General features: G+C 54.1%; 1 protein-coding gene across 1 annotated transcript in view; it reads left to right on the top strand.

The window, feature by feature from the left end:
* The window catches only part of ARAP3 (ArfGAP with RhoGAP domain, ankyrin repeat and PH domain 3), a 29,987-nt gene extending 5,881 nt beyond the window's left edge, over positions 1-24,106 (top strand). Inside the window, exons 5-33 of the mRNA XM_056124349.1 lie at positions 880-1,074; positions 1,190-1,259; positions 1,492-1,612; positions 1,702-1,886; positions 1,961-2,067; positions 2,768-2,967; positions 3,051-3,136; positions 3,248-3,430; positions 3,825-3,960; positions 4,508-4,624; positions 5,329-5,476; positions 5,561-5,663; positions 7,849-8,068; positions 8,950-9,013; positions 9,246-9,409; positions 12,360-12,572; positions 12,778-12,883; positions 14,331-14,478; positions 14,726-14,794; positions 15,928-16,002; positions 16,106-16,220; positions 20,381-20,509; positions 20,589-20,722; positions 20,883-20,965; positions 21,053-21,088; positions 21,225-21,288; positions 21,374-21,511; positions 21,700-21,738; positions 22,751-24,106. Coding sequence (XP_055980324.1) covers positions 880-1,074; positions 1,190-1,259; positions 1,492-1,612; positions 1,702-1,886; positions 1,961-2,067; positions 2,768-2,967; positions 3,051-3,136; positions 3,248-3,430; positions 3,825-3,960; positions 4,508-4,624; positions 5,329-5,476; positions 5,561-5,663; positions 7,849-8,068; positions 8,950-9,013; positions 9,246-9,409; positions 12,360-12,572; positions 12,778-12,883; positions 14,331-14,478; positions 14,726-14,794; positions 15,928-16,002; positions 16,106-16,220; positions 20,381-20,509; positions 20,589-20,722; positions 20,883-20,965; positions 21,053-21,088; positions 21,225-21,288; positions 21,374-21,511; positions 21,700-21,738; positions 22,751-23,254 — 3,952 coding nt within the window. The 3' untranslated portion in view covers positions 23,255-24,106. The remainder of the gene's footprint in view (positions 1-879; positions 1,075-1,189; positions 1,260-1,491; positions 1,613-1,701; positions 1,887-1,960; positions 2,068-2,767; positions 2,968-3,050; positions 3,137-3,247; positions 3,431-3,824; positions 3,961-4,507; positions 4,625-5,328; positions 5,477-5,560; positions 5,664-7,848; positions 8,069-8,949; positions 9,014-9,245; positions 9,410-12,359; positions 12,573-12,777; positions 12,884-14,330; positions 14,479-14,725; positions 14,795-15,927; positions 16,003-16,105; positions 16,221-20,380; positions 20,510-20,588; positions 20,723-20,882; positions 20,966-21,052; positions 21,089-21,224; positions 21,289-21,373; positions 21,512-21,699; positions 21,739-22,750) is intronic.
* Positions 24,107-26,734: the final 2,628 nt, after the last annotated feature.

Here is a 26,734-nt window from a genome sequence, read left to right as displayed (position 1 = left end):
GGCGCTCAGCCCCTGAGCTCTTTCTTCTGGCCTGCAAACTCATATATTTTTTAGTGTCCCAAGTGATTCAGTGCTGCAGAAGTTAAGAACACAGGAGGATTACAGAGGAAAAATAAAGCCTTTCCGGGAAGATGGCATAAGATAGACTGGGGCCAGAGAGAGAGTACAGCAAGGGTTTGATTCCCAGCATGACCTGAGGTCCCCAGAGCCTACTAGGAGTGAGAGTCCAACAGGAGCAGGGTCTGAAAGAGGGAGAGGATGTGAGTGGACTGCAACAGCAAGGGTGATATGTATATAGGATGGGGCCAGGGGAGTAGCCTGGGGTCTGTTTGTACTTGGGCCCGCTGGTAAGGAATCTGGTTGTATCTGAGGTGTAAATGGGATGTTACCGCACAGTTGGCAGGATTCTGTGTGTGTGTGTGTGTGTGTGTGTGTGTGTGAGAGAGAGAGAGAGAGAGAGAGAGAGAGAGAGAGAATGAGAGAGAGAGAGAGAGAGAGAGAGAGTGTGTGTGTGTGTGTGTGTGTGTGTGTGTGTGTGTGAGAGTGTGTGACTCCTGGCATTGCTGGGGTGCAAGGCAGGGCCTCACTCATGCAAGACCATCTGGGAGAAAGAAGCAATAATACTCATTAGGTGCAGACAAGCAAAGTGGGAAACCAGCCACGATCCCTTCCCTAAGTCCTAGAGGTGACAGAGGGAAGGGACAGACACCTCCCCGATAAAGCATCAGCGGGGCAGCATCCTGTCCTCCCTTTGGGCTCTGCCTTCCTTTTCCTGAGCCGAGCACCCTTCGGGCACCTGCGAAGTGCTGTGAGCCGGGTGTCTGGGCAGCTGGCTCTAAGACTCTAATGTACATCCCTCTCTGTCTTGATCCTCCCCAGGCTCAGTCGGCAAGACCGGGAGGATGCTGGCTATGCCAGTCTAGAGCTTCCTGCGGAAGCCACCCTCTCGCTGCCCAGCCTGGACACAGAGGAGACCAGCGATGACCTCATCTCCCCCTATGCCAGCTTCTCCTCCACGGCTGACCGCCCCATGCCCCTGCTCAGTGGCTGGCTGGACAAGCTCTCCCCTCAAGGGTGAGCAGGGCTGGGGAAGTGAGGCGGTGAGGTGAGAGGTTCCAAGGGTTCCCTCTGTGCCCCCTGGGTCTCAGCCACCACCAGCTCCCTGACCTGCATTTCCCTCCCTGCTCAGAAACTACGTTTTCCAGAGGCGCTTCGTGCAGTTCAATGGCCGGAGCCTGATGTACTATGGCAGTGACAAGGTGGGTCCCAGGAGGTGCTGCGGGGGGTGCGCAGAGAGGGAGGGTCGGGCGTATGGTCCCTGCATGGCTGATGTCAGCCTCTGACGTGGCCTGGTTAGCAGCTGTCCCCGCTGCTTGTGGATTGAGTGCTAATTCCCTAGAAGCTGGTGCAGGGCCTGGGGTCAGCACGCATGACTGAGTTCCTGTCCCATTCCCCCCCTCCCAATCCTCCATCTCCGGGCTGCCGCCCCAGGACCCCTTTCCCAAGGGCGTGATCCCGCTGACCGCCATTGAGATGACCCGCAGCAGCAAGGACAACAAGTTTCAGGTCATCACTGGCCAGAGGGTGTTCGTGTTCCGCACAGAGAGCGAGGGTGAGGCCCGGGGGGCCGGCCCAGGCGGGAGCAGGGGGGCAGCGTGAGTGCCCCCGCCTGCCCACCACCTCCCTGTGCCCTTCCTCCAGCTCAGCGGGATGTGTGGTGCACCACCCTGCAGTCCTGCCTGCGTGAGCAGCGCCTCCTGGGCCCCCCGCGTGCCCCCCAGACGCCCCGCCCGCTCCGGACTGGCCCGCTGGAACTGCGGGGACATAAGGCCAAGGTGTTCGCTGCCCTGAGCCCCGGGGAGCTGGCCTTGTACAAGAGCGAGCAGGTGAGGAGGCCAGTGGGGCGTGGGGGCTGGCCTGCCCTGTTCGGGCCCCTCACTCTGCCCCCATCCCCCGCCAGGCCGCCTCGCTGGGCATTGGGATCTGCTTCATTGAGCTGCAGGGCTGCAGCGTCCGGGAGACCAAGAGTCGAAGCTTTGACCTGCTCACGCCTCTCCGCTGCTTCAGGTGCGGCCCAGGCAGGAGCAGGCCTGGGGGAGACGGTTTGGTCGGGTTTGGGTTTGGGAACCACCCCGGAAGTGCTCAGGAGCTACTCCGGAAATACTCAGGGGACCATTTGGGGTGCTAAGGCTCAAACCCTGGTTGGCCCTGTGCAAGGCAAGCGCTGTACCCACCATCCTCTCACTCTGGTCCTTGTTTTGTTTGTTTGTTTGTTTTTATTTTGGGGCCAAACCCAGAGATGTTCAGGACTTACTCCTGGCTCTGTGCTCAGGAGTCACTCCTGACAGTGCTCAGGGACCATAAGACAGAGGGATCCACCATAGGTTGACCATGTGCATGACCCGCTATGCTAACCCTCCGACCCTTATTTTTATTTGGAAGCCACACCTGGCAGTGCTTGGGACCTACCCCTGGCCTTGCACTTGGGGGTGACTCCCAGCAGTATAGAGGGGACCATGTGGTGCTGCAGAGTGAACCCAGATCTCCCTCATGCTAAGTATGGCTCCTCTGTTGGGCTGTCTCTACAGTCCTGGGGGTCCAGGGGCACAGGGCTCTGGACACCCTCTCAGTAGGGTGTCAGCGGGTATATCCCGATGGGCATTGGGGGGCAGGCTCCAGGGTAGCAGGAGAGTCCGGGCTGTGGTGGCCAGTGGGATGGGAGGGGTGGGAGGTGTCCATGCCCACGGACTGGCTGCCCACCCCTCAGCTTCACAGCCGAATCTGGGGGGGCTCGGCAGAGCTGGGCGGCCGCTCTGCAGGAAGCAGTGACCGAGACCCTGTCTGACTACGAGGTGGCCGAGAAGATCTGGTCGAATCGGGCAAACCGGCATTGTGCGGACTGTGGGGCCTCACGCCCAGACTGGGCCGCTGTCAACCTGGGCGTGGTCATCTGCAAGCAGTGTGCAGGTCAGGGGGGTACTGGCTGGAGCGGGAGGGACTGGCACGGGAGACTCGGGTCCCTATACCAAGTGCCCCTCTCCCGCTCACAGGTCAGCACCGGGCCCTGGGATCGGGGATCTCCAAGGTGCAGAGCCTCAAGCTGGACACGAGCGTGTGGAGTAACGAGATCGTGCAGGTGAGGTGGTGGGTGGAAGGAGTGGGTCGGCCCCGGAGGCCTGGGGCGCGGCTTGGAGTGCTGGGAACTGGTGAGTTCCTGCCGCATGCCTTGGCCCATGTCGTCCTGCAGTTGTTCATTGTCCTGGGAAATGATCGTGCCAACCGCTTCTGGGCAGGGGCTCTACCTCCAGGTGAGGGGCTGCAACCAGACACCAGCCCCGGCACCCGGGGAGAGTTCATTTCCCGGAAGTATCGTCTGGGGCTCTTCCGGAAGCCCCATCCTCAGTATCCAGATCATGGGCAGCTTCTTCAGGTATCCAGGGCAGGTTGTGGCTGATGGGGAGGGGGAGAGAGAGCACTTGCTAAGGGCCAGGGAGTTAGCCCAAGGACTGGGCACTTGCCCAGCATGTGTGAGGCCTGGGTTCCATCCTCAATCCTGCACACATTGATCAGGGCCAAGAGAGATAGTTTAGGAGTTGGGCGTTTGCCTTGCATGTGGCCTACCCCAGTTCAACCTCAGCACTATATAGGGTCTCCAGACTCTACCAGGTGTGATTCCTGAGCACAGAAGTAAGCCCTGAGCACTGCTTGATGTAGCCCCCAAACCATAATAATAATAAATAATTGGATTGGGGTGCCGGGACCAGGGGGTGGGGTCTGTTCCTGTGTCTTGGGGCTGAGCCAGGCCCTCCCACCCCACCCTGCAGGCGCTGTGTGCAGCTGTTGCAGGTCCCAACCTGCTGAAGACCATGACGCAGCTCCTGTGTGCTGAGAGCTCAGAGGGAGATGAGCCCTGGTCCCCCTCGGGCCTCGAAGGCGGCTTCCCTGGAATCCTGCCCCCAGGTAACCCTCCTGAGTGCTTCTTCTCTCTCACCCCGAGGATTCTCTGCCCTTTTCTGTTGCTTGGGTCTTGGGAGGGGTGGGGCGGGCAGGTACTCCCCCACCTGGCCCAACTCCAGGGCCCAACCTGGCTGGTTTCCCAACCCCCTGGGGCTAGGTTCCTATGTCATACAGGGGTGGACAGTGGCCTTGCAGGTGGCGGACCTACAGGTTGAGGACTTGGTGCTGCTCTCTGACAGGGTCAGCCCAGAGACCTGGCCCCACTGCAGGCCGGTGGGTCACAGCAGCATGACCTGGGGAGTTCTCCTTCGGTCTCGCCTAAGGGTCGTGACTTAGAGGATTGTCCACTGGAGCGCAGTGCAGACCGGTGGGGAGACAGCGGGAAGACAGGCTAGAGGCCTCCTCGCTCCTTGCTGACCTCAGAAATGAAGGGGCTGGAGCCACTGGGCTCTGCTGGCTGCCCTGCCGGCGGTGGGCTTGGGTCCCTCTGTCCTGATCCATCCACTCTGTCCCTTGCACAACCCCTGACCATTTCTCCTTCTCCTTGCAGACCCCTCCCCGGGTGTGTACAACGAGGTGGTGGTTCCTGCCACTTACAGCGGCTTCCTGTACTGTGGCCCTGTCAGCAGCAAAGCGGGACCAGCACCCCCACGCAGGGGCCGGGATGGTGAGGGGCACCAAGCACTGGGAGGAGACAGGCAGAATGGGGGCAGTGTACACAGAGGGATAGGCAGCGGCAGGGGGGCTGGGGTGTGGGGCTGGGGTGTGGGTTTGGGGGAGCCAGGCAGGAGGTAGCACTGTGTGACTATGCTTCCAAGTCAGCCCGTGGGGATCAAACCCTGGCTTTGCGGAGTTTGAACGACAGACTGTGGGTGGGGAGCTTGCCTTGCCCATGGTTGACTTGTGTTTGATTCCCAACATTCCATATGGTCCCCTGAGCACTGCCAGGAGTGATTCCTGAGTGCAGAGCCAGGAGTAATCCCTGAGCATCACTGGATGTGACCCCAAAACATTTAAAAGAACCCCCAAATCTTGGCTTTTAACTCAGATAGTTCAGCGGGCAAGGCACTTGCCTTGCATGCAGCTGACCCAGGTTCAATCTTCGGCATCCCATATGATCCCCTGAGCACCACCAGGAGTAATTCCTGAGCACCATCCGGTGCTGCCCCCCAAAAAACAAACAAACAAAACCCTGTCTTTGCTGCATCCTGCCCGTGTAATCTGGGTGAACAACTCAAAACCAAAGCCTCAGTTTCCCCCTCTGTTGGAACAAGGTAACGGTCGTCCTAGGGCAGGGGTGCAGATGGCGAGAAAGCTTGCGCAGACAGTGGTGGCATGGCAGGAAGCTGGCTCACCCGGTGTCCCCCGCAGCGCCCCCCCGGCTGTGGTGTGTGCTGGGAGCAGCTCTGGAAATGTTTGTGTCAGAAAACAGCCCTGACGCGCTCGGCCTCATCCAGCCCCAGGACGTTGTGTGTCTGGGCGTGAGCCCCCCTCCTGCCGACTCCGGAGACCTGGACAGGTAAGAGCCCCCCGGCTCCCTCAGTGCCCTGCCCTGTCCCATCCTGAGCCTGCCCGCCCCCCACCCCCCACCTTTCCTCTCCAGGTTCCCGTTTTCCTTTGAGCTCATCCTCACTGGGGGACGGATCCAGCATTTTGGCACGGACGGGGCTGATAGTCTGGAGGCCTGGACCAGCGCACTGGGCAAGGTAAGAGCCGTGATCCTGCTGGAGAGTTCCTTGTTCCTTCCCACACACACACCTGCAGCTATCCCCACCTTCCACGAGCAGCCGAGGCTGACCATGCACTTCTTCTGTGCCAGACTGGCTTAGGTCCTGTCCCATGTATTTCGTGCCCGCTGCTACTCTCAGAGGGAAGGATTATTACTGCTTCACACAGGAAGAGACTGAGTGTCTGGGTCTGAGAGGGCTTATGGGCTGAGCACAGAAGCTTTGCGCGCAGGAGGCTGTGGTGTTTTTGTTTACATTATGTTGGTTTGGTTTTGGGCCACACCCAGCGCTGCTCAGGGCTGACTCCTAGCTCTGCTCTCCTGTGGTGCTGGGGACCATATGGGGTGCCTGGGTCTGCCGACTAGAGGACAGTACTACCTGCTGTCTCCAGTCCCCAGGCTCAAGTTTGTTCCCCAGCAACACGTGGTTCCTTGAGCATCACTAGGAGTGAGCACTGATGTAGCAGTAGCCCCCAACAGCAAAAAAAAAAAAAAAAAAGAGAGAGAGAGAGGACGGAGAACACTAGTGAGTCTTGCTTACATCCAGGGAAATGGCTCAAAGGGCTGCAGCACAGGCCTCGCATGCACATGGCCTTAAGTTGTACCTCCAGCCCCACTCCCAGCACTGCCAATTGTGGTCCTGTTGCCCACCGGCACCCAAGCCGGATCCCAGTGTCCAGCTGTCGGCACCACCCACTTGGTCGCTTGGTCCCAGGCAGCAGGCCCGGAACACCAGGCCTCTGAGTCCAGAGTCTAGGCCGAATCACAGAGAGGTGCCCTCTCCCTCCACTCCCCTGCTGCCCCTCGTTCTCCAGCTCCCGAGGCGAGGCTGCTTTCCTTCCCCTGCTCCTCCATCCCATCCGTCCTAACCTGTCCTCTCAGGCCCTGGGATGCGGCATCTGGGACCAGAGGCCTCTCGCTCACAGCCTCGTGGTAGTGCTCAGGGCTGAGGCGGCAGTGACCAGGTGGCCATGCTGCCTGGCACTGGGCAGGCCTCATCTGCGGGCACTGTGTCCATCGTGATGAAGGGGACTTCCGTCTGGAAGCAGCTGTGCCATTGGCCCCCTCCTGGCAGCCTCTCAGAATCTGGTGTTCCTGGCAGTCCCTCCTTATCCATGCCGCTGTCCCCGTACCTTGCTCCTTGGGACTCCTCTTGCCGTGGTCATGGGTGCCCCTTGCTGAGTCGAAAGGCCTCTGGCATCAACAACCGTCTGTGGCCCTTGTGCTGTTTCTACCCTGCTGGCCCCCTTCCCAGGTTCCCTGGAGCTCCTTGTACCAGGGAGTCACCTCTGGGGGGCCAGAGAGGAAGCTCAATGGGTTGAGTATCTGCTTTGCACAAGGGAGGCCGGGGTTCAGTCCCCAGCACTGCACGGTCCCCTGAACACTGCTTAGAGTGACTCCCTGTCCCAGGCTGGTAGCAGTCCCTGAGCCCCAGCAGGGGGAACATGAGGCCAAAATAGAAGGCAGGGGAGAATGTTGCCCTATTGCTGAAGGGCTCTCTGGAGCCTGCCCAGCTCCTCCACCTAGCCATGCCAGGACCCTGGCCACCCCCGAAGGCAGCCCCCTCCCCCCGTCCCACCCCATCCAAGGCTGCTGAGGGATGTGGGATCCACCTGGCGCCATGGTCTCCGGCAGTGTGACCCGACCAAGGTGGAACTTGCGAGTCAGCGTTTCACAGGAGAGCAGCGGACAGGGTGATTTTACCGGGGAATCTAATTCTCAGAAGTGGGGCCTTAGCGTTTTGTATGTCTGTTTTCATTTCACTTTTCTAGTAATTCATCTTTATTGGTTTTTGATGAAAGTATGGATAACTGACAGGTTGGGAAATTTTAAAGACAGGAGAAAAATAAAAATAAAAAGCCAGCCAAACTTGTTTTCTGTAAGTCAGTGGAAAGGGGGACCCCACTTTCTCCGTGATGGTGCCCCAGGCCCCGGGGGTGGTGGGATTTGCCCAGCGCCCTGACCTTGCAGTTGTGACGCATTAATGAAGGGCAAAGATCTCTCTGTGCTGGCTGGAGTGAACCGAATCAAATTGAATTCTTGTCTGTCTGTCTCCACCCACGTTGTGTCTGCTCCCTGGCCTTCCTCTGCTCTCTCCTGCCCTCCCCATCCCTCTTTCACCCACCTGGCTCTCCATCCTGGGTCCTGCCCCCTGCTCCGCACAGTGGTTCTCCCCGCTGAGCTGTCACCAGCTGCTGGGTCCCGGGTTGCTGCGGCTGGGCCGACTCTGGCTGCGCTCGCCCTCCCACACGGCCCCAGCTCCTGGCCTCTGGCTGTCAGGGTTTGGCCTCCTTCGTGGGGACCACCTGTTCCTATGTTCAGCGCCAGGCCCGGGTCCCCCAGCTCCCGAGGACATGGTGCATCTACGGCGGCTTCAGGAGATCAGTGAGTAGGAAGGGGCAGGGTTTGAAGGGGGGCTGTGTGGGGATGGGGAGGGGGGACCCTCTTCAGAGCAACAGCAAAACAGTGAATCATAGTGGAGTCAGCCACAAACTGTGGAGTTAGACTCACAAAGTTCGGGTCCCTGTCTCAAGCACTTCCTAGATGTGTGACTATGAACAAGTTACTTGGCTTCTCTGTTTTTAAGTTTCCTCATCTTTGCAATGGGAACAATAATGAGGCACTAGTGAGTTTCAAATAAGGCAAAGCATGGAAAACACCAGAGAGTCTGGCAGGAGGCATTTTACAAGTGTTTAATACAGATTATTGTTATTATTTAGGGTCCCTTAGGGGTCATGGTCTGGAAGGGGGACAGTGCTGTCACTTGAAGTGACCGGGGAAGTAAAGAGGAGCGGGAAGGGGAAATGTTTCAGGGCTCTGGAGACAAGAGATCTGAGTTCAAACTCAGCTTTGTTACTTTATTATTTATTTACTTACTTGGTTTTGGGGCTAAGCCTGGCAATGCTTAGGGGGTCACTCCTGGCTCTGCACTCAGAAATTACTCCTGGTGGTGCTCAGGGGAGCAGATGGGATAAATCCGGGGTGTCTGGCGTGAAGGCAAACAAACACTCAGGCCCCAGCTCTGTTATTTTGTAGCAAGCCATCCGAGGCAAGTTACTTATGTCACCTGAGCTTTTAAAAAATTTTATTTATTTATTTATTTTTTAAATAACATCGGCTCTACAATAGGGTGATTATATAACCCATAGGCTTTAAGGCACCATTGCTTTCAGGCTTCTAACCTAGCCAACTGCATACCTGAAACATCTAATCAATATTAGTCACCATAAAGACAATAGCAGACATGCTCACTGATTTTTCCGCAGGTGTGGTCTCTGCAGCCGACACCCCAGACAAGAAGGAACATTTGGTTCTGGTGGAGCCAGGAAGGTGAGTGTTGATCCTAAGCCTGTGTCTCGGGTCCCTCTCTCTGGAGCTCAGCCCACAGCCTCCAGCTACTGGACCTGTGCTCACTTCCTCAAGTCACTTCCTCAGTCGGGAGGCCCTGGGTTGCATGTTGCTGCCCCCTGCTGGTTGTTCTGAGAAGCTCGGGGCTGCTGTGCTGCTGTCGGAACACCCTCCTCCATACAGCTGGCTCTGATTCAGGCCTCTGGGGTCTCAGGACCCTGTATCTACAGGGCGAGGGCCGGCTGGACTTCTCAGCATGGAACGCCGCCATTGGGGGTGCAGCCGGTGGGGGCGGCACCGGGCTGCAGGAGCAGCAGATGAGCAGAGGGGACATCCCTATTATCGTGGATGCCTGCATAAGCTTCGTCACCCAGCACGGTGAGGGGCACTGAGCCACAGGAAGATTGGGACCAAGGGCACCATTGCTGGGTATGAGGGGGAGTGGGGGCATTATTTGTCTGCAAGAGCTTGGCCTGCAGAGACTGTAGCCCAACAACCACTGGCCCTCTGACCCTTGGCAAGCTACCTGTAAAGTGGGGGTACTAACCATTCTGTTTTTGAGGGAAGAGGAAAAGCACACCTGGTGATGGTCAGGGGATACTCCTGACTCTGTACTCTGGAATTACTCTTGGGCGGTGCTGGGGGGACCGTATGGAATTCTGGGGATTGAACCTGGGTTGGCCGTGTGCAAGGCAAGCACCCTACCTGCTGTATTATCTTTCCAGCCCACTAAATGTCCCCACTTTTTAGGATAGTTGTGCTACTGAGGTAACACATGTAAAGCCTAGACTACCTATCTATCAGGTAGTCAGTGCCCGACATGGCTCTATTTGGAGGGGGCACACCAGGTGGTGCTCAGAGTTTACTCTTGGCTTTGCATTCAGGGACCACTCCTGGCAGGGCTCAGAAGACCATATAGGGGGCCAGGGATTGAGCCCGGGTTGGCCACATGCAAGGCGAGTGCCCTATCCACTAAAATATCAGTTTGCCCCCAAGAGATAGCTGCTAGTGCCAAAGCCATAGTACAGCAGATAGGGCATTTGCCTTACATGCTGCTGACTTAAGTTTGATCCCTGGCATCCCAAGGGGTGATTTCTGAGTGCAGAGCCAGAAGTAACAACTGTACATCAACACATCAACAGCGTGCCCCCCAAAACAAAAGCAAAACAACCCAAAAGAGCTACTTTGGGATATGGACACGTGGAGGGAATGGTTCTGAGGGCGACGGGGTAGGAGATCCATGGCGTGCAAAGAAGGGACAGCTACAGAATAAGAGCCAAACTGTGCAGGAGAACCCATGTAGGGCTGGGCAGGGTTCCTGGCAGGAGGTAGGCCAGGTATAGTGGGGGCAGCTCGGCCAGTGATTCCCAGAATCCTTTGTGAGCTTTTGGCCTTGGCTTTATTCTCCAGCCTCAGCAAGGATCTAGTGGAATCTCCCTGACGACCTGCCTTCAGAAGGCAAATCGGTAGTAAACTGTAAGGGCAGTGATGAGGAAAAAAGGCACCTCCAAGGACCTACAAAGAGTGGTGCTTACCACAGGACTTGGGACAGCCAATAATGTTCTCCAGACCTCTTGCAGAGACTTGCTTCCCCCACTCCTTCACGCCGAGCTGCTTCTCAGCCTCCCTGTGTGCAGAGGAGCACTTAAGTGAGAGACCCAGTGAAAAAGCCCTGGAGAAAGTGTGGGTGTTCGTCCCCATCCCTTCTGGTTCCTGCCACTCCTCATTCAAGAGCAGTTTATTCAACAGCTTCTGTGCGCCAGACCATGGGTGAACAGGAAAGTTCTCTAGACCTCAGAGACTAGTGGGAGAGATGGGTAAGATGCAAGAGAACAAAGACAGCCTCTTGTTCTTCACAGGGCTTATATTCTATAAAGCCTCTGCATTATGGAATTAATGGACACTGAGTCATTACTTCAGTGGAAAGTCAGGGTTAGGTGCCCGGAACTCTCTGCCTGTCTTTTCATCATACCGTCAATATGTTGCCTTGTTTTATAAGTGTTGCTGCTTAAAGACTCCTTATTCAGTCTATATTGCTGATGCGTTAACATTGAGCTCACAGCCAACAGTGCTATGACTCACGCCTGAATAAAGCTTGTCTAACACATATTTTTTCCATCAGGCACATCACAGCCTTCTTGTGTTTGGGAATGCTAGGCAGCACTTCAGGATTGCACTTGAAAGGCATTTTAAACAGCAAACCCTCCAATGAGAAGCACCAGAATACAAAAAAACCACGACTCCATAGTCCACGAAAACACTTGTTTACAGTATGAGACTTGTGCTTGGAACGTGAGCAGCGGGCAGCTCGCGGCTTCTCAGCTCTGTCCAGGCTCACAGAACTGCAGAAGTGGTACACGTATTATTTGGGGGATTGCAAATAAGTCTAAGTAAATTCAAAATCCGCCAGGAGCAAGGGTCAGCTGTACAAATAGTCCGTCCCCCCTTATCCTCAGAGGCTGTGTTCCAAGACACCCCAGCAGTGGATGCTTGAAGGCAAGGATGCTGCTGAACCCTAAATTTATACCCTTTTCCCCCCATATAACTACATGACACATTTTAAATTAGGCACAGTAAGAGAGGAGCACTAATAATAAATGGGGCAATTATACCAGCGTGCTGGGATAAAAGTTCTGTGGATATGGACTCCGTCCAAATATTTTTGTAAATCTTTTCCAGTGGCAGTTGACCATGGAATACTGAAACCGCAGAATGAAACCTGGGCTAATGGGGTGGGGGTGGGGGCCGGCTGTCAGGTGATCAGAGAGTGCTGTTTAAAAATAAAAGTGGGTGGGAAATGAGGGAGGGTGCTGTGGTGTGCCTGAGTCTAGTTAGGGAGAGACCTTTATTTACTTATTTCTTTGTTTCGTTTGGGGCCACACCCAGTGGCACTCAGGACTTACTCCTGGCTCTGCACTCAGGAATCACTCCTGGCGGTGCTTGAGGGACCATGTGGGCTGCTGGGGATCAAACTCAGGTCAGCGACACACAAGGCAAACACCTACCCATTGTACTATTGCTCCAGCCCCGGATGAGGACCTGGGCTGGCGATAAGGCATTTGCCCAGCATGCAGCCGATCCGGGTTTGATTCCCAGCATCCCATATGGTCCTTGAAGACCCACCAGGAGTGATCCCTGAACACAGCTCGAAGTAACTCCTGAGTACAGCTGGGTGTGGCTCCTTCATAAATAAGATGTGGACTTAGGAAGGCTATGAAGGCAGTGACCCGGCCCCCCAAGAGCCATGTACCATGTAGGGTGCTCACCAAGGGGTTGGTGGTGGGTGGTGCTGGACTCTGGGTGAACAGAGGGACGTCGGCTGTTTCAGGGCTGCGGCTGGAGGGTGTCTACCGGAAAGGGGGTGCCCGCGCACGCAGCCTGCGGCTCCTGGCTGAGTTCCGACGGGATGCCCGCTCAGTCAAGCTGCGTCCCGGCGAGCACTTTGTGGAGGATGTCACCGACACACTCAAACGCTTCTTTCGAGAGCTCGATGACCCTGTGACCTCTGCGCGGATGCTGCCTCGCTGGAGGGAGGCTGCCGGTACTCCCCAGATTGCTAAAACCTCCTCCAAGGCTCAACTGGGATCCCTTCCTCCTCACCAGCATCCCCCCTTCCTGAAGGATTGATCACCCCGGGGGTATGGTGGGAGGGACAGACACATCCCCACTGTTTTTGTTTTTCTGAGATTTCCCCCTCTTCATGCTCTTCCTTGGTTCTCTCCAACCCTTTCTTCGGCCCTTCCCAGAGCTGCCCCAGAAGAATCAGCGCCTGGAAAAATACAAGGAAGTGATCAGCTGCCTGCCTCGGGTCAACCGCCGCACGTTGGCCACCCTCATCGACCATCTTTACCGGTCAGTCTGGAGGGACCTCTGGGAGACCCCTCTCCAACCTCTGCCTCTTCTCCCCGGCCCCTGCTGTCATCCATCTTTTCTTCTCACTACAGAACTAAGTGAGGACAGCACAGGCTGAGGTGTCAGAACTTTGTATCAGTCAGGTCAAGGCCTTAATCTGGCACCACCTTTCTTGAGTGTGACTATGTCATCGGCTCTCTCTCTTGAGTCTGTTTCTTCATCTGAAAAAGGAAAGGGGGTTGGGTGGGCAGAGCAGTAGGACAGCCAGTAGGCCACTTGCCTTGCATGAGGCTGACCTGGGTTCGATCCCTGGCATCCCATATGGTCCCCTGAGTCCTGCCAGGAGTGATCCCTGAGCTCATCAGACTGGAGCAAGCCCTGAGTGCTGCGGGTGTGACCCAAAAGGGATAAAGAAAAGAATGAATGAATAGTATGCAGTTTGTATGTTACATCACAGTAAAAAGGAGAAAATCTTGTAAAATTCTTGCTGGCGTGTTTGTGGTAAGAATTCAGAAATGGTGAGCCATTTCTAGTACTATTTTTTCAGTTACTCTGTACTAGGTGAAGGGCTACAGGAGACACAGAGAAGTTGCAGATCTACATTTATTATTAGAGGCTTCTTAAAAATAGGGGCCTCGGGGCTGGAGCGATAGCACAGCGGGTAGGGCAGTTGCCTTGCATGCGGCCAACCCGGGTTCAATTCCCAGCATCCCATATGGTCCCCTGATCCAGGACTATTACCAGTCATGCTTGGTGTACACCAGGGCTATACCTAGTGTTGTAATACCAAGGGTTGAACTCAGGGTCTCACCCTTCTTAGGCACGTGACCCACCCCTCTGCACCACATCCCAGCCCAGGAGACCAGTTTTTGAGTGACTTTTGGGTAAACCTGGCCATGTTGTACCACTTACACTCTGTCAAGCCAACTGCTAGCGATGGCCTATGGGCAAATCCAACCTGTTGCCTATTTTTGTAAATAAAATATAAAAAGCCATTCCCATTCACTTTTTTATTGCTTCTGGCTCCTTCACACTCCAGCAATGGACTGACAGGCTTGCAGCAGACCACGGATGGCTGATCAACCTGCAATATTACCTTTTACTTTATCTAAAGCATTTTCAACCCACTGCTTGGCTTGGTTCACCCATTTCTTGCCCGTCTTCCCCAGATTGGGCGCTCTTAAGGGTGAGGTTGGTCTTACTGCTCTATCCCCCGAGTGCTTAGTCCAGGCCTGGCATAGCAGGGGCTCTATAAGTGCTTTTATTTGTGTGGGGACCTCCCCATCCATGCCTGGCCCCCCCCCCCAGAGTCCAGGCAGTGTTAGGTAGCACGCATCTCACCCATGCCCCTGCCCTCAGCTCTCTCCCGACCCTCAGTGTTTGCTGACAGTTGGCTCTGCCTATGTGTGGGTGAGCAAAGGCTCTGCACCCTGCCCTTCCTTTGCAGGGTGCAGAAGTGTGCGGCTCTAAACCAGATGTGCACACGGAACCTGGCCCTGCTGTTTGCGCCCAGCGTATTCCAGACCGATGGGCGAGGGGAGCATGAGGTGCGGGTGCTACAGGAGCTCATCGACAGCTATGTCTCTGTCTTTGATGTAAGTGCTCCCGCCCCCACAGACCACCTTTCCTCCTGGCCCCTGCACCTAAGGCCCCCCAGCGAGCCCCCAGAACGTCTTGGTATCACAAACCTCCTTCCAGAGGCCTTGCCTCCGGGTCAACCATACTCTGGTTTGACTTCTCAGTTCTCCAGTCCTGACGTCTGTCTCTCTTTCCCTCTCCCTCACCCCCCTTTTGGCACACCCTCACCCACCTGTCCCACACCTCCCTTTTGGCTTTCCACAGATCGACTCTGATCAGGTCGCTCAGATTGACCTGGAGGTTAGCCTAATCACCACCTGGAAGGACGTGCAGGTAACTTGTCCCAAGCGGGCCAGGCTGGACCCTCAGGAGAAGCAGCTGACAGGGTGCCTCTGATCTGGCCCTCAGCTCTTGGGGGGCAGGGCTTGGGGATTTGCTCCATTTGTTCTAACATGAGGAATCTTTTTTTTTTCTTTTTCTTTTTTTTTTTTTTAAGTGGTAGAAGCTCTTAGTTCGCAAGCAAATCAGATAAAGTAGGGGGGTCAGAAACTGTCAAGCCTGTGACCTCAAAATTCTCCTAACCCTCTGAAGTTGGTAGTTCCTTTTTTTCCCCCCTTTTTCCTGGACTCCTGGACCTCCTCAGCAGTGCTCAGGGAGATTCATGCCAGCAGTAGAGACCCAGCAGCTCAGCACCTGACACAGCAGTATGGGGAGTGGGGCAGGGATAGAACTCAGGGCTTTGCCCCTGTGAGCCGTAATTCCAGCCTGGTAGTCCCATTTCTTTTTCAAATAAAGAAATGGAGGTGGAGCCAGAGTGATAGGACAGAGGTTACGGTGTTTACCTTGCGATGCTCCTGATCTGGGTTTGGTCCCTGGCACCCCATATGCCCCAGAACCCAGGTGGGAGTCATCTCGTGATACTAGCGTGATGGGGTTGAGGCCGGGAAAACTGCACACATGGAATTTGATCATGGCTGATTGTAAAGTTGTGTGCTATGAAGAACTTGTAAATTACAGTGCCTCAATAAAAAAAAAATACTAAAAAAAAAAAGGAAAAAAATGGAGGTGGGCTGGGGAGCTAGTACAGTAGGTAGGGCGCTTCCATGTACATGGTCATCCGTTGATCAGCAACCTCACCTGCGAGCACAGAGCCAGGAATAGGCCCCAAGCACCTCTGGGTATGGCCCCCAAACAAAAACCCAAAAAGGAAATGGGAGGCTTGGAAGGTCACTTATTCAAAGTCATACTGTAGTGGTGGCAGAGTTGAAAGACGCAGTCTCACACTGGGACATGGCCTCTGCCGGGCGAGCACCCACGCAGCCTGATGCTGCAGACCCACTAGTCCTGGGGTTCTCTCGTTTAAGAGGGGGATATTTATGGGGGGAAGTGCTCGAGAGGCAGCACACAGCGTCCTCTGTCTGGGCTTGGATCTTGGCCTGCTCCTGACTTCTCTGGCCTCCCTGCAGCTGTCCCAGGCCGGGGACCTCATCATGGAGGTTTATATAGAGCACCAGCTCCCAGACAACTGTGTCACCCTGAAGGTGAGTACAGAGGGGTTTAGGGGGGGCGAGAAGGAGAGTGTGGGGAGGGAGCAGGGGCAGTGATCTGACTACAACGGCTCCTCTGTTCTGCTCCTGACCCCAGGTTTCCCCAACCCTGACTGCGGGGGAGCTGACGAACCAGGTACTAGAGATGCGGGGAGCAGCCACTGGCACAGACTTGTGGGTGACATTTGAGATTCGAGAGCACGGGGAACTTGGTGAGTGTGAGCGGGCGTGTGCACATGTGTGTGGATGGGGTCCGAGTCACCAATGTCTTCTGTGTTTCTACATCTGGTGCGCGGACTCCATTCTCTCCCATGGTGTAGCTGTACAGCAGCTGATGTCCCCTTTGCCCGCATTCACCCCAACCGCCCAGTGCTTAGGGCCACAGAGGGTCCTTTCCTCCTCAAAGAAAACTCAGAATTCATCCTCTAATCAGACTTCAAATGTTAGAGAGATTCTGAGCTGATTCATGGTGTTAAATATCATTAGTAAGCTGGTCCCTGTGCTGGAGCGATAGCACAGCGGGTAGGGCATTTGTCTTGCACGCAGCCAATATGCCAACCTGAGTTCAATTCCTCCACCCCTCTCGGAGAGACGGGCAAGCTACCGAGAGTATCTCACCTGCACGGCAGAGCCTGGCAAGCTACCTGTGATGTATTCGATATGCCAAACACAGTAACAACAAAAAATTTCCAATGGAGACGTTACTGGGCCCGCTCGAGCAAATCGATGAACAGCGGGAGGACAGTGACAGTGAAGCTGGTCCCTGAATCCATATACCTGTTTCCCACTCAGCACCTCCACTTTAGGACCAGAGGGATAGTATACCAGGTAGGACACTGCCCAGATTTGATTGTTGCCTTGTAGGAGGCTGTCCAGATTTGATTCCTGGAATCGCATTTGGTTCCCTGAGCATTTCCAAAAATGATCCCTGGGCACAAAACCAGGAATAAGTCCTGAGCATAGCCAAGTGTGGACCACAAATAAACGAACAAAAAACCAAAACACTCCTGCACTTGTAGGTTGTGTAAGTACCTCCAACTTATTTCGGGGTTGTTTTTTGCCCCCCCCCCCCCGGTGGTGCTCAGGGATTATTCCTGGCACTGTGTTCAGGGATCACGCCTGGTGGGACGGGGGGGCTATAGGTTGCGGTGGGGATCGAACCCTGGTTGGCCAGGTGCAAGGCAAAGGCTCTACCTTCTATACTATCTCTCTGTCTTCTAGGCATCCCCAATTTAAGGTGTGTTAGACCAAATTCAATTCCCAGTGCTCTCCCCTGAATAAGTGGGGTGCCGGAGATTGAACCCAGGCCGGCCACATACAAGGCAAGAGCCCTACCCACTACAGTTTCAGTCCTGAAATTACCATTCTTCCTGCTCCCCAAAGTGAGCAGAAATTGACTAATTGCTTAGCATTGCATTCTCACATTCCTACAATCCAGTGTCCATATAGCAGCCAAATGACCATGTTACAGTACATCAGAGAATGCCACTCGGGGTATGCAGTGGAAGGAGTACTTCCACTGGCTTCCTGTTGAACTTAAAATAACATTTCAGATTCTTTAGTGTGGCCTGGAATGCCTGGTGCTTGTTTATTTTCAGACCTCCAGTCACATAACTCATTTCTTTTCTTTTTGTTTCAGCCACAACAATGAATTTCTCAAACCTTTGGTCTTGCGTTTCGTCCCTTCTGAAATCTTTCAGATTAGCATGAGTTGTTCCTCCTTTAGATCTCTCGAGTCTCATTTTCAAATGCTTTCTCTGGAAGCCTTGTCCAGTCATCCTCGCCTAGCAGCTGCCCAATGACTCCTTTTGGCAGTACTCAGGGCTTATTCCTTGCTCTCTTGTTCAGGGGTTAATCTTGGTGGGGCTGGGTGGACCGTGTGGGGTGCCAAGCATCAAACCCAGGTCAGCTGCCCCATGTAAGCCAACGCCTTTATCCCTGTATTATCTCTGTGTCCCCTGATTCTCAGCTTCTTGTTGTTTCTTTCAAAGCAACGATTCCTCTACAGTTATTTGGTTTGCTTACCTGTTTGCTGTCTACTTCCACAGCACGTGTGTGTGAGCTTTGCTTTGTGCCATGTTCAGTAGATTTGCTCTAGGTCCTGCTCCAGCAGCATTTTCTGTCACAATTATAATGCAAACAGTTTTACCAAAACTAACTTGCCTTAAGATAGCTCAAAGGCTTGGAGGTAGGTAGACCAGAGTTCCAAAGCCAGCACCCCTTGGACCCCACAGCACCTCCAGGTGTTTGGGCACCAGCCTGGCTTAAACTCAGCACCACCGATGGGGGCCCAACCATCTCTAACCCAGCAGCCCCCTAATAAAGATTTTTCAAAAATCACTGTCACTGTATCACTGTCACCCAGTTGATCATCAAATTACTCAAGCGGGTGCCAGTAATGTCTCTGTTCCTCCCAGACCTGGGATTTTAGCAGCCTCTTTTTTCATCTTTTCCTAACAATTGGAGGCTCTTTCAGGGTCAGGGGAATGAGACCTGTTGTCATTACTGTGTTTGGCATATTGAATACGCCATGGGGAGCTTGCCAGGCTCTGTTGGTGGGGTACTCTTGGTAGCTTGTCAGACAATTTGGTTTCATATTTGCTCTCAAATGACACAGTGCTTGTGTTTTTATATTCTAGAAAATATAAGATTATTTTCCATATTTTATAGATACTGTAGGGCTGGAGTGATAGCACAGTGGTAGGGCGTTTGCCTTGTGTGCAGCCAGCCCAGCCAAGCCGGGTTTGATTCCTCCGTCCCACTCGGAGAGCTCGGTAAGCTACCGAGAGTATCTCGCCCGTATGGCAAAGCCTGGGAAGCTACCCGTGACATATTCAATATGCAATGTATTCAGTATGCAACAACAAGTCTCAAAATGGAGACGTTACTGGGCCCGCGCGAGCAAATCGATGAACAATGGGAGGACAGGGTTTGTTTGTTTTGTTTATAGTTACTGTATGTTAGCTCTCATACAGTATAGTAGACGTGGTGGTCTTAAAATAATGGATGATGGGGTCAGGGAGACAGCCCAAAGAGCTGGAGCATATGGTTTACATGTAGAACAAATTCTCCCTAGCCTTGTCTGAAATGGCCTCCCCACTCCACTCCAAAAAAAATAGTGGATGATAACCACACATATCAACTCAATAGAAAATATAGCGATAAAACTTGCTGGAAGTGTGAAATCAGAGTGTAAAGCCATATTGCATACTAGTCTGAAAATGATAACATATTGCTACTTCAATAACAGTCACATCTCCCACTGTTTACCAAGCTCCAGCCAGAGAGGTAGTACAGAGAGTGGGGTGCTTGTGGCCAAATTGGTTTCAATCCCCGGCACCCCATATGGTCTCCCGAGCCCAGCCAGGAGTGATCCCTGAGTGCTGATCCAGGAGTAAGCCCTGAGCATAGCCAAGTGTGGTCCCCAAACCAAAAAAGTTTTCCAGGCTCTGGCATATATAAAAGAAAAAGCCAGTACTAAAGCACAGCCTTTGGACCAGAGAGCTAGTTCAGGGGTTAAGGGCTTGCTTTGTAGTGCTGACTCTGGCACTACATATGGTCTCCCAAGGACTATCTGAAGTGGCCCCTGAGCACAGCGCTAGGAGTAAGCCCTGAGCATGGCTAGATGTGGCCCAGAAAGCAAAATTAAATAAAGAACCAGCTTCGACAGTGTTCTTTACAAATTCTTTCTTGGGTTTTTGTTGTTTTGGGGGCCGACGTCTAGCAGTACTCAGGGCTTATTCCGGGCTGGTGCTTGGGGGTTGCCCCACAGTGTTGCTTGGGGGACCATGTGGTGCTAGGGTGCAAACTTGGGGCTTCTACAGGCAAAGCAAGCACTCCAGCCCCTTAAGCCATCTCTCCAGTCCCCTACAATAAAGTTAAAAAAATTTTGTTATTAATCTGTATGTTTCAGTGTGCATCTTTGAATTAATGTTCTTCCTTTATTTTCCACTAATTTTCTCTTTCATGGAAAAAAATGACGAATGACCACTTAGTTACTTGGTGAAAATGCCTATAGCAAAGTACTTATACCAAATCTACCCAGAACCATCTCATGCTCCTTCCTAGTCAATGCTAAAATAAATGTCTAAGGGTAGAGAAATAGAACAGTGGAAACGGTGCTTGCCTTGCATGTGGCTTACCTGGCTTCGATCCCTGGCACCCTGTATGGATCCCCACGCCCTGCCAGGATTGACCCCTGAATGCAGAGCCAGAAGGAAGACCTGAGCACAGCTGGGTATGACCCCAAAACAAAACCAAAAAAAATGTGGCTGAGTGGACGATGAGTGAACGGATGCAGGAATGAATCAGTGAATGGCAGGCGTTGAGCTGATGGAGATCCTGGTTGATGGCCAGCTCTCTCGCCCCACAGAGCGGCCGCTGCACCCCAAAGAGAGGGTCCTGGAGCAGGCTCTGCAATGGTGCCAGCTCCCAGAGCCTGGCTCGGCTTCCTTGCTCCTGAAGAAAGTCTCCCTGGCGCAGGCCGGCTGCCTCTTCACGGGTGAGCCTCCCCTCCTGAGCCCATAGCCCCGGCCGGCCCCCTCAGACCTCGAGGCTCAGCACTGCCCCCTTGTGCCCAGGTATGCGGCGGGAGAGCCCGCGGGTGGGGCTGTTGCGGTGCCGGGAGGAGCCGCCCCGCTTGCTAGGAAACCGCTTCCAGGAGAGATTCTTCCTGCTGCGGGACCGCTGCCTGCTGCTTCTGAAGGAGAAGAAGGTGAGCGCCCACCTCCCCCCCACCCCGCTCCCCTGCGAAGGGGGTACAGGTGCCCTGGGGGAGGAGCCACGGCCGCATCACCCCCTCATGGGGCGCCTGACACTCCTGTAACGCCAGACCGGTGCCCCTTCTCTCCCCTCTCATCTGCTTCTGTTCTCAGAGCTCTAAACCGGAACGGGAGTGGCCTTTGGACGGGGCCAAGGTGTACTTGGGCATCCGCAAGAAGTTAAAGCCTCCCACGCCGTGAGTTTGATCCCCCACCCGGCTCGGAGCTCCCCCCACCTCCCGGGCCTTTACTGCTCCCCATCACTGTCTTCCTTTGCCTCCTAGGTGGGGCTTCACGCTGCTACTGGACAAGATGCACCTGTGAGTCGGCACAGCCTGGCCCCTCCCCCCTCCCCTTCCTCCTCCTGTCCTTCTGCCCCCTCCTCTCCCCCCCTTCTTCCTCCTGTCCTCTTGTCTCCCCTTGTGCTGATCGTCCTCTGCCCCTCCTGCCCCCCAGCTACCTGGCCTGCACTGATGAGGATGAGATGTGGGACTGGACCACCAGCATCCTCAAAACCCAGGTGAGAGGAAGGAGAAGGCTAAGGATGGGATCTGTGGGTGCCGCTCCCCCAGGCACCCCTGTACACACCCTTCATCTTCTACCAGCATGATGACCAGCAGCCAGTGGTCCTGCGCCGCCGCTCCGCCTCTGACCTGGCCCGGCAGAAGTTTGGCACCATGCCCTTGCTGCCCATCCGCGGGGACGACTGCGGTGCTACCCTCCTCTCGGCCAACCAGACCCTGGTGAGGCTCCTCCGGCCCACCCAGCCTGTGTCCTTGCTACACTGTAGGAGGGAGTGGGGTGCCCGCCTGCCCAGGGACCCTTTCTGTCTGCTCTGAGCCTCCCACCCCCCCACCCCCCAGCCACGTCACAGTGCCAGATCTCACCATGTCTCTGTGTCTGTCCACCCTGTCCCTCCTGTCCCCCTCAGCGGCGACTTCACAACCGGAGGACCCTGTCCATGTTCTTTGTGAGTACTGTGCACCCCCGCGATCTGTCCCAACTCAGGTGTCATCTTTTTATTTTATAAATAAGATACTTTGTTTTATTTATTTTTTTTAATTTTTGGGCAACACCCAGCTGCTCCTAGGTTGCTTCTGGCTCTGCACTCAGGAATTAGTCCTGGCAGTGCTCAGGGTGCCATATGGGAGGCCCAGGATTGAATATGGGTTGGGCACATGCAAGGCAAACGCCCTACCTGCCCTCCTATCCCTCCAGCCCCAATTAGATGCTATATTTAAACACTGTGGTTTACAAAGCTGTCCATAAGAATGTTCGAACGCCAATCCCACCACCAAAATGACCTTTCCTCCATCACTCTCCCCATTTTCCAAACCACCTTCCAAGCCTGCCATCTTAGCTGGCACACGGCAGCTTAGTTTATATTGCTTGTGGCAACTGAATGGCTAAAGGAAGTAACAATACTTCAGGAAAAGAAAATATGTGAAAATTGTTATATTTCACCAGGGGTTGGTTGTTAAGTGCTTGTCTAAGAATTTCTAAGCTCTTTGTTGCCCATTAAGCCTTTGGTGTCACTTTTTGTTTGTTGAGTTTAGTTGCTGTCTGTACGACTTTCCATGTAATCTGGTGTGCTCCTGCTGGAATTTCAGTTTTGACGAACTTCAGGATTGTCGCGGGGCTGTATATGAACGAGGGGAGGGAGGGTGTTGCGTGTAGAAAGGGGTGATGGTGGGATACAGTGGGGCTGGGGGAAGTGGTCATCGGATGTGAGAAACAGAAGTAAAGGAACTTGATTTGGGGGGAATAGACAGTGGGGAGAAGCCCAGTGCTCTGTTCCCTCAGGGTGTGATTCTGGCCAGTGCCCCTGGGCTCTGCGTGCCTCAGGTCACCCACCTGGAGTGGAACAGCTCTGTGGCATCAATGTGGGCGGAATATTGTTCCAGACCTGGCTCAGAGGAAGCACTTGGTCTCTGCGTTCGCTACGCTAATGTTGGCCCTTCTGCTGCCCTGTTCCCTCGCAGCCCATGAAGTCATCGCAGGGGTCTGTGGAGGAGCAGGAGGAGCTGGAGGAGCCTGTGTATGAGGAGCCAGTGTACGAGGAAGTGGGGGCCTTCTCCGAGCTAACCGAGGAAACCTCCACCTCCTTCGCCATGCCAGAGCGGACAGCCGACTCCGAGGCCCCCTCTGCCAAGCAGAGGTCCTTTGATCAGTCACTGCTCTCCAAGGCAGGCGACCTGGGCCTGGAAGAGCAGCCCCCCGAGCCCCCTTTGAGCCCCCCTTCAAAGAGAAGCCCCCAGGCGCAGGGGTCCCTGGAGGAGCAGCTGCTCCAGGAGCTCAACAACCTCATCCTCAGGAAGGGAGAGCCCCTGGGCAGCCCCTCCCAGCCCCCCAGCCCCCAGCCCCCCAGCCCTCAGCCCTCCAGCCCTGAGCCCCCCAGCCCTCATTGCCTTGCAACACAGAAAGGGGGCTTTCTTGCTCAGCCTCCCTGCACCTCCAGCGCCCCCTCCAGCCAGCCCCTCACCTGATCTGGGACTGCCGGTCTGAGGGGGTAGGTAACCCACCATGCCTGACACGACTTCCGGGAGCTGCCTCTCTCTGGCTGGGAGACCACAGGGTCCAGTGTGGGGCTGTGGCAGGGGCCTGTACAGGACTGAGGGCTCCCAGGGCTGGATTCTGTCTGGAGAAGGGCAGGTCACAGCCTCTCTGGGCCTCAGCTCACTTAACAGTACTCTGCGGTAGTGGGCAAGAAGAACAGTGAATGCCAAACCCTGGCTCAGAGCTCCAAGTCCTACTTCTTTTCCCCACGAGGATGAGCCGTGCTTTATATGTCTGACCCGAAAGGGTTCTGTCAGAGATGGGGTTTTAGGGGCTGGAGACATAGGACAGCAGGCAGGGCACTTGCCTTGCATACAGCTGACCTAGGCTTAATTCCTGGCACCCCTATGGTTCCCCTGAGCCCTGCAATGAGTGATCCCTGAGCACAGAGCCAGGAGTAAGCCCTGAGAACGGCCAGGTGTGATTCTAAAAAAAAAAAAGGAGGGGGGAGGGGATGTTTTACTGCATTACAGGGAAGCAGTTGGGCTGGAGATGTAATCCAGGGGTTGAGGAGCTTGTCTTGTATGCAGTGGACACTGGTTTGGTCCCTGGCATCAAATGGTCCTTTGAGCATTGCCAGGTAGGGTCCAAACCACAGCACCCCTCAACTCAAGAAAAATATTTGAAGGTCCAGTTGCTGAATGATCTTCAAATCTACCTTACTCCACCTCCTTTGAGGACAACATTGAAGCTCTAGAGGACCTAGGTCAGCTGGGGTTGGAAGTTGGGGCAAAGAGGAGCTAAAAAAGGACACGTCACTGTTAATAAACCTTGGAATCACAGACTGCTGTTCTCTTGTTCATTTCCGTCTGTTCATTCAGCAGATAGCTATTGAGCCCCTGTTTGGTGCCGGGTGCTGGGGATGCTTTTGAAGAGAGTGGTTGGGGTCCCTGTTTCTATGGTGCATCTACTATAGTTGGAGAACAGAAAACATGAGCTACACAAAGGCAGTGCTGTGGAAAACCTAAACCATAGTGATATGCTGCGTAGTGCTCTGTGGGGGTGGCCTTCAGTTGGGGAAGGGAACAGGAGGCTGAAAATTGAAAAGCTGAACCCCGTGACACAGGATAGACAGATAATACAGTGGATCAGGAGCCTGCCTTTGCGTGTGGCCAACCTGAGTTCAATCCCCAGCATCCCATAGGGTGCCCTGAGCACCTCCAGGAGTGATTCTTGAGTGCAGAGCCAGGAGTAACTCCTGAGCATCTCTGGGTGTGACCCAAATTACAGCAACAAAAAAACCTCACCTGTGAGAACTAGACACTTGAATGCTGAGGGGAGCTCCTAGAGAGGGAAAAAACAGAGGTGGGTTGTGGGGAGCAGCAGTATGAAGACTCTGGGGTGGGAAAGGACTCCCCTGCTGGGACATGGCCAAGGAGCTGAGAGTGGCTGTTACAGTATGATCAACTGGTCGTACCTATGATGCTCACAGGCTATTTCTGGCTCTGTGCTCATAAGTGACCCTGACCATGCTCAGGAGAGCATATCAGGTGGGAACTGAATGAGTATTTGTCCTGTGCAAGCCAGGCGCCTTACCTCTGGTACTAATCTTCCATAACTGAGGAGTCTTTGTTGTTTGTTTTTTGAGCCACAACTGGTAATGCTCAGGGATCATTCCTGGGAGTGCTCAGGGGACCATATGCAGTGTCCATGATTGAATGGGGTCAGCTGTGTGCAAGACAAGCACCTTAACCCCTTATCATCTTCAGCCCAACAGAAAAATTTGGGGGGGGGGTCGCATTCCGCGATGCTCAGGGGTTTGCTCCTGGCTCTGCATTCAGGGATCACTCCTGGCGGTGCTTAAGGGATGGGATGCAGGGGATTGAGCCTGGGTTAGTTGCGTACAAGGCAAATGCCCTACCTTCTGTACTATTGCTCCGGCCCCTGCCAGCAGAAATTTTAAGAAAAAATTGATGAAACCTTATTTTATTTATCTGCTTTTTTTTTCTTTTTTCTTTTTGGGTCACACCTGGTGATGCACAGGGGTTACTCCTGGCTCTGCACTCAGGAGTTACTCCTGGCGGTGCTCAGGGGACGATATGGGATGCTGGGAATCGAACCCGGGTCAGCCGCGTGCAAGGCAAAAGCCCTACCCGCTGTGCTATCTCTCCAGCCCCTCTGCTTATTTTTTCAATTTTTGAGGGGTCACACAATACTTGGCTAAGAGCTCAGGGGACTATGTAGTACCAATATAGGACCCACTTATTTTCTTTCTCTTTTTTGTGGGGTGCACACATAGCAGTGCTCAGAGCTTACTGCTGAATCTGTGCTCAGCGATCATTCCTGGCGGGGCTTGAGGACCATAGGCAGTACTGGGGTTGGTTGGTTTGTTGGGTGCAAGGCAAGCACCTTACCCACGGTATTATCTCTCTAGCCCTTTATTTTATTTTTAAAAAATATTGATCACTTGGGCTGTTTTATGCGTAATGACTTGTTCAGGAGAAGGGAAGAGTGGAAGCAAGGTGACCAGAGAATAGACCAGAAGACCGATAATGTGTGTTTAGATTAGGTTGGTGGTTTTGGAAATTGAAGGAGGAGGATCAATAAGAAAATAGTTTTTAGAAGGTGGACCTAAAGGATTTGCTGATAGATGGAATGTGGGGGCAGGAAAAAGGCCGCATTATTTCTGGATCTCTGACTTTCTTTAGGATGCCGCGTGGTATTACATGTTAGCTGGGGGAAGTGACAGAGAAAGGATGAGGAGCTGGAAAAGTTTGAGGCATCCATTAGACATGCACAGAGAGGTGTCAGTGGGCTATCAGAAACATGAAGCTGGAGTTTTGGGCCACAGATCATTGCTTTTTTCAAATCGGGTGAGGTGATGGGGTTGGGTAAGGGAGCGCAGGTCAAGGGGATTACGCAGGCAGATAACATGGTGCTGGTGGGTCCTGGGGTGCAGAGCCTCAGGGGCAAACCCTGAAGGTGTCAGGGGCTTTCCCGGCCACCAGACTGAGCCACAACTGGTAATGCTCAGGGTGCTATATTGGTACTACATAGTCCCCTGAGCTCTTAGCCTCCCAGTTCACGTTCTCTCTCAGGTAGCACTGAGTTTCCATTGGCAAGGATGTACCTGTCTCCCCATCCAACTGGCTTCTTCCTGGCTCCAGGCGTCCCACACTCCCACTTACGCTGGCTTTTCCAGTTGAGTGGGAATTGGGAAACGGTCTGGGACCAGCCCTGTTTCTCTTCGTCAGACACATCTTCGCTCAGGCATCCAATGACTCAGTTTCCCTGGTCTCAGATTGAGGTCCTCCCCATCATTCGCACAACTACTGGCGATCTGCATATGTAAATGAACGATAAGCGATAATTACGGGCTGAGTCAACAGCTCCCCTAGAAATAGAACCCAGGCGTCTTTGACTATCCCCTACCGCCCAGCGGACGCCGCGTCCAGCCGGCGGCCCAGACC

This window comes from Sorex fumeus, unplaced genomic scaffold, assembly GCF_029834395.1.
Source record: "Sorex fumeus unplaced genomic scaffold, SorFum_2.1 ptg000051l, whole genome shotgun sequence".
In the NCBI taxonomy this organism is placed as follows: domain Eukaryota; kingdom Metazoa; phylum Chordata; class Mammalia; order Eulipotyphla; family Soricidae; genus Sorex; species Sorex fumeus.
Note: the sequence above shows the minus strand (reverse complement) of the source record. Positions and strands in the feature narration are given on the sequence as shown.